Below are 7,007 nucleotides of genomic sequence, written 5' to 3'. Positions count from 1 at the left end.
CACCACTCTTTCATTATTGATGAACTGTTGGTGCTTGTTTGTGGCATTTGGGCAGTAATATAATCTGAAGATGGCACGATACACCGGCACACAGCGGTATACCGGCTGAACGGGATAATAAATCGTGGCGCCGCCTTTTGACTTGTTTCCTAATAGACAGGAATCTTATCCGTATTTTTCTGCTGGTAAATGTCGCAACATGTGTGTGTGTGTGTGTGTTTTTTTTTTTTTTTTACTAGCCAAATTTAAGGCACGTTTCTATTATCAGTGCTGCATGCAAGCAAAGCCTTTTAATATTTCCGTAGGCGACTTCATGCACTTTTGGCTAAGCGTTGTTCTGTTTGTTTCTCTCTTTTAGGCGTCTGTCCTCTGCAGGCGTGCGTGTACAGTCTGGCTGGGTGTTCAAGTAATCCGCGTCGCACATGATTTTCCCTGAGCCCTGCTAATGCCCCAAAGCTGCAGCTGCCACGCCGGCCGGCCGCGGAGCGCCACACATCGCCAGTTGCTACACTGATCAATAATTTACCAGCTCGACACTGATATTTACTCACAGCAGTTTAAAATCGCAGAGGGGAACGTGTTTTTAAATGCAGCGCCAGTAAGCGTTAGCCAACAGGAAAGATCCCTTGGCGGGTCCCTCCGGTGCGTCTACGGATCAGACTGTCGCAATGTGCACTACTCGTGTTTAGTGACTGACCGCGACGGTCGCTTTCATCTGTCTGAGACGGTTGCGAGACAGACGGGGGTCCCGTTATGGTGCAGCGAGTCGGACACGCATTCTTTGTCCAAGACGAACAGGAACTGACTTTAGCACATAAATAAACGAACGAAATCACTCACGGTCACACTCGCTCTTCACGCGTGAACCGACCGCAGCGGAGAATCCTCCGGTCGGCGCAGCTTTCGCGAGGCTCGGCCGATGACAGCGGGAGAATGATATTTTAAGAAGAAACGGAACTGTTCAAATTATACGAGCAGCAGCCCGGGAAGGGGGGTAATCCTTCAATCGGTCCGTTCGGTGGCGGAGAATACTTTACTTTTACAGACGGAACAAACTCTGGGAAACAGCCCGACTTGTTGAGCTCTTGTTTCGCTTCCGGCATCACTGAAGAAAGCGACGGGTGCACCGGCTCCCTCTCCTCTTCATTTTTGGACGCTGAAGGTTTTTAAAGAAAAATGGGTCTTTGAGGAGCGCTGGCAGATCCCCTGAACTACAATGGTACGTGCTATGAGAATCAATATCTTTCCCACTGTGTTTGCTGAAGTCTCAGCCAATAGATTTCCAATATCAACGGAGAATTATTCCGAAAATAAAAAGCGCACTTTCATCAACACTTATCGAGGCTATACTTTTGACACTTTTTTTTTTTTATCCTTAATATTTATTAGAATAAAGTTGTTTTTCTGCTTGGAAAGAGACGTGGAAATACCAAGAACACTTTATGGATATTATTTAAATGCCATTTATTATTATTATTATTATTATTATGATCATTATTATTTATCCTCCAGATATGTAATAGCCTTGACACCGTAGTCATTAAGAAAACGTCTCACCCGGCTTTAATCTTAATTTCAGCTGGTTTAATCGTTCATTTAATTTCTCGATGGCCCTCTCAGGTATGTCTTGTTTTATAGTTAGCCTAATATAGTGGACTGTCAAAGGTGACTCAGAAGGCACCATCTCTACAAAATTAACAAATAAGCGTCTAAATCCACAGACCACACGGATAATCTTATTTGACCTGGTTGGAGTTATTTTATAGGAGCTTTCGAGAATAATGCAGTCGTGAAATGTGGGCTGAATCTGTATCGATTCATGTTTTAAAAATCATTTTATTTGGCCGTCGGTGCTTTAATATGTAGGCCAACAGGCAGCTTTGGCCAAACGTCAACGGGGCAGCAAAGTAGGCCTAATTATAGGACTGATCCCGAGTTCTTTTATATTATTCACCCTATGGACAGGTGTACTTGAGCCATGGGACAGTTGTTTTATAGGCTGATGCTTACAGGAATATTCCTGGTTCAGTACAATCCACAGCATTTGTGGCATAATATTGAATACCATAAAAATGTATTTCGACTGGTCCCTCCTTTTCTTTAAAAAAAGCAACAACAAAAAAACTGGGGTCCAGAAAGGCACTTACAATGGAAGTCAATGGGGCCAATCAGTACACGTTAAAATACTCTCTGTTTCAGAGCCACAATAGGTTAACAACATGCGTGTTAATGTGATAAATATACTAACCTTTGCTCTGTAAAGTTATAGACAATTTTACAACTTTGTTGCCATGACGATGCAATGTCAACAAACCCTAAAACGACTGTAAATATGATGATTTAAACAACGTTACAAGTCAAATAACACATGAGTTTTAACAGGAGAATTAATATCATTGATTTTATAAAAGTACAAGCTTGACAAGTCTGTCTTTAAACCCTCCAAAAATTGGCCCCCATTCACTTCCATTGTGAGTGCCTCACTGTAACCTAAAAAGAATAGAAAGGACTAGTTGAAATTGTTATTATTATTATTCTTTTATTTTTGTGGAATTGAATATTATGCCTCAAATGCTGTCGATTGAGCTTAACTTGTTTTGAACCCAGTCTATTCCTTTAAGCTCAATCGACAGCATTTAATGTTGATCACCACAAAAAACTATTTCCACTCGTCCCTCCTTTTCTTTAAAAGAAGCAAAAATCGAGGTTACAGTGAGGCACTTACAATGGAAGTCAATGGGGCAAGTTTTGGTGGATTTAAAGGCAGAAATGTGCATCATATAATTGTATAAAAGCGCTTGCATTAATTCTGTTAAAACAGTGTATTATTCAAGCTGAAATGTTGCTTAAATCATTGTTTTTTTGGTCGTTATAGGGTTTATGCTGTTACGTCATCATGGCAATTAAGTTGTAAAACTGGATATAAATTTAGACAGTTTTATCACACTATGTAAAACCATGTTAACACACATATTGTTTATGTCGCGTTGCTGTACTTTTGACACAGTGAGTGTTTTAATGTTTACACACTGGCCCCATTGACTTCCATTGAAAGAGCCTCACTGTAACCCAGATTTTTGCTTCTTTTTTTTTTTAACAAGGGGCAAGTCAAAAATATTTTTTGTGGTTATCATTTTATATATATATATATATTTCTTTAAAAAAAAACTGCCCTAATGCCTATATGTTAATACCAACTCACTGAATTGGCTGAGCTATACATGTGTAACATGTGTATTAAGACTTTATAACATGTGTTATTACACATGGAGCAATTATACTTTAAAACAAAAGGCAATACTTTTGATCTTTTTCTTTAAAACTACTATGTTGACTCGTACAGACCTGATACAGTCAGATGTCAGACTGTAAGCGCTGTGTGCTGAGAGGAACAGTTTTAGTTCCAGATCTTTATTAGTTTAGGATTTATATGATCTAATAATTATGTCTGCGTAAATATTTGGACTGCATGCAATTTGATCTGTGTTTAGATAGGACGTCTTGTTCTTCGAGTAAAGAGCGAGACTTCTTCATTAGTAGTGAGATTGACAGGCCTTTGCTGGCCATGCTGTTGGATCTGAATATGAAACGCCACATTTGCCTGCAGCAAGCATTTTTTCATCATGACAAATCTTTTTAAAGAGATGAACGTGCTCTTAAGCCAAGCGCACCTGTGAGATCTACCCCAATAAAAGAAATGTAAAACTGTCCTCAGTGAACGAGGTCAAGCAGTCAAGGCAGACTAAAGAACCTGGACTGTGTGAAGGGAACTTTCTTAGCCACATGCAGCTATCGTTGCTGTACTTAGCAGGCAAATGCATTTTGCAAACCAGCTCAAAATCTCATTCGACTCAGTTATGGAGACCCCGCTCAGTTCAGCAGAACTGGCTGTGCATTCCAGAACCGTCTTTTCTAGATTGACTAGTTGTCACAATGCCAGGGTTGCCATGGATGCAGTGCCCTGCAGTGATTGGTGGACTACTGCACAAACTTGTTTCTGGGTGTACACTACTCATGGGAGGACGTTTTGTGTTTGTGGCATCTGCATTGGCATGTGTGACGCAATAATGCAAAGCCACCTACTTGCACTTTTAATCAGTGATTAACAAGTGTTAACACTGAAACACTGGTGCACACCTGCACAATGCTCATGCGTATGCATGTGCAAACAAACGCAAACTCATATAGTGAATAAGTGCATATATAGTTGCACCTGGAGAACTTGCATGCAGTTCAGAGGTTCTTACTTGCACGTAACACAGAAAACAAGCCATGAAAGTGGAGATCAGAGGTGTTGGGTGAAAACTGGTTTTGGCAACAGTCCGAAAACTCATGTCAAAACCCCAAACGGAGCTTCAGTCATTAGCAGCCTCTCATTAATTCCAGATTCTATCAATCTATCTCAATCTCTCTCCCTTCTGCTATTGCCTCTGAGATGCTGGTGTGAAAAATCACATTTTTCCAACAGTTCTCCCTGAGGTGCTACTGGCAGACACTCAGAGAAAGGACGCTTCATCCTTTTATATAGCAATCGTTCTCTCATTCCTTCTAAATTCCCCATTTTTCACTCTCTTTCTTTGATGCAGTTGCCATAGAGGACAGGTGATTTGGCTGATTTGGCTTAGTATTGCCAGTTAGAAAATCATGATGATAAAAAAAACAATGGTGCTAATAGTAATTGCTGTGTCGTTTGGACAAAAAGACAAAGAAAATGGAGGGAAAAAGGAAAAATCAGTGCGACCTGTGCTGATTGTTCTCAGGCCAGCTGTTTTGTGAATGTGTGGAGGACTGTGAGATTATGAGAAACATTTCAGTCAAGTGTTTCAAAACTTTTGACCGGTAGTGTATGTAAGAATGCCATCCCATATAGATCCTGTTTGAGTGAATAAATAATTGAATTGCTGTGATTAGGGGCGGCTGTGGCTCAGTTGGAAGAGCGGGTCGGCCACTAATCGCAGGGTTGGTGGTTCGAATACCGACCTACATGACACTGAACCTCAAGTTGCTCCCAATGGCAGGCTAGCACCTTACATAGCAGCTGTGCCGCCATTGGTGTATGAATGTGTGTGTGAATGGGTGAATGAGTCACAGTGTAAAGCGCTTTGAATACCGGTAACCTTAAAAAGGTGCTATACAAGTGCAGACAATTTACCATATTTTACCATACTTTCGAGTGATCAGACTTTAGAATAGTTTCCATATCTTGAAACAAGAACTTTATAGATACTTAAAGGTGGGCTCTTTCAACCAGGGTCTGGTGACAAATTGTCATAAGAGTACGAGATGGCGAAATCATAAAAATCTTACGAGTTGGCTCATACAACAACATACGTTGTTACTCCCATAGAGTAAAGTGAACACGCTAACAAATAACAATTTTACAATTTTTTCTAAGTTTAACGCCAAACCTAAACCTTAACATGAGTTTAACAGAAAAGTACGAGACAGGAAGCGTATTACAGGTTATTGATGTACACTGATGAGCCAAAACATTATGACCACCTGCCTAATATGCTGTTGGTCCTCCGCTTGCCGCCAGTCGAGGCATGGACTCTACAAATGGTAAATGGTCTGCACTTATATAGCGTCTTTTTTAACCTTTCACCCATTCTCACACACACAATCACACCAAAGCTGCCATGCAAGGCACTAACCTGCCATGGGGAGCAACGTGGGGTTCAGTGTCTTGCCCAATAACACTTCGGCATGTGCACTCGTGTGGGCTGGGAATCGAACCGCCAACCCTGCGAAGAGTGGACAACCCACTCTACCACCTGAGCCACAGCCGCCCCTCAAGTACAAGACCCCTGAAGGTGTTCTGTGGTATCTGGCACCTCAAACAATTGCCGTGAGTTTGGGCGGGACTACTTGTTTGTTTATCAGTGGCAATCAGGGTGTGTTTAAAATGTATTCTTGCAATTCGGTTTGCCACAGATTTGCAGGAATTCCACTATTTAGGCATTCCCCTAAACCACAAACGTATTGCCATATGCTTCAACCCATATTCACCTTTCTCTCTCTCTCTCTCTCTCTCTCTCTCTCTGTCTCTCTCTCCCTCGCACTCCCATAAGGACGTATGGGAAGAACCCCCTCATTTGATGCAGCTATTCCCACCAATTAAACATTTTAAACAAAGAGCGCTATTTATCAGTGAGAGCGAGGAAACTTGTCGTAATTAACACATTTACATACATCTCCATTGACTCCAATTAGGTCAGCGGCTCCCAGAGCCGCTTTGAAATGTCCCTCTTTTCTGTGTGCACTTCGCCTCTAAAATGTTAATTAAGAAGAGGCTTGAGATTCTGGCTGAGGGCTGGCCATATGGACCCTGCATATGCTCCGTATGCATACAGCCCATATATAATTAATAGCTTGCTGCAGAAAAATGGGAGCTTTTTGGAGGAGAAGATGGGGCTGAATGTTCCTCCTCTCAAAATAAGGATAATAGTGAGATTCATAGAGTTCCTCCAGGTGCAAACGTAGGCTTTTGTTCTCCATCTGTGGACGGGACATATGAGCGGATGATCTCAACAGTGCCAAACATGGCCGTTGAGTTTGCTCAGCTGGTTGACGTGGTCTGACCTCGCCCGAGTTGACGAGCTTCATTTATTAGTTTATGTTGGGAATATAATGAGGATGTAAATAAAAGAAAGTAAAACCGAATTAGTTATTGGAACGTTTTTCCTTTTCTGATCCGCTTTAGCGCGATGAGTTCTGCTTGAAACAGTAGAATCTGACTAACTGAATTCATCAAGGTAATCATCCATACCCTGAAACTAAACAAAAGTAAACCTAAAACAGGGATCATTCAGAACTTAAATCATTTATTTTGATGCTTGTAGAAGTGTTTTTGATTATAAAGACAAATGTGCCAATTGCATCACGGCTGGAACTCTTTGATAGTCTTTGGGGTCAACAGGCAGATTTGTTTTAAGCAGAACTCGAAAGCTTTGAAAATACTTCAGTCTAACTGCTCATCTGCTTACTGAGATACGCTGCCTTATAAA

At 41.3% G+C, this 7,007-nt stretch overlaps 1 protein-coding gene across 4 annotated transcripts in view; it reads left to right on the top strand.

Annotated features, from left to right (window-relative positions):
• Positions 1–396: 396 nt before the first annotated feature.
• LOC127643396 (nuclear factor 1 X-type-like) overlaps positions 397–7,007 on the top strand; it is a 138,094-nt gene continuing 131,483 nt past the window's right edge. Inside the window, exon 1 of one of the 4 annotated variants that reach the window (XM_052126089.1) lies at positions 397–1,219. In XM_052126089.1, the coding sequence (XP_051982049.1) occupies positions 1,217–1,219 (3 nt within the window). In that variant the 5' untranslated portion in view covers positions 397–1,216. The remainder of the gene's footprint in view (positions 1,220–7,007) is intronic. The other 3 variants (XM_052126085.1, XM_052126086.1, XM_052126091.1) reach the window with 3 other exon arrangements.

Source organism: Xyrauchen texanus, chromosome 5, assembly GCF_025860055.1.
Source record: "Xyrauchen texanus isolate HMW12.3.18 chromosome 5, RBS_HiC_50CHRs, whole genome shotgun sequence".
NCBI classification, from domain to species: Eukaryota; Metazoa; Chordata; class Actinopteri; order Cypriniformes; family Catostomidae; genus Xyrauchen; species Xyrauchen texanus.
This window is presented reverse-complemented; position numbering and strand designations above follow the sequence as displayed.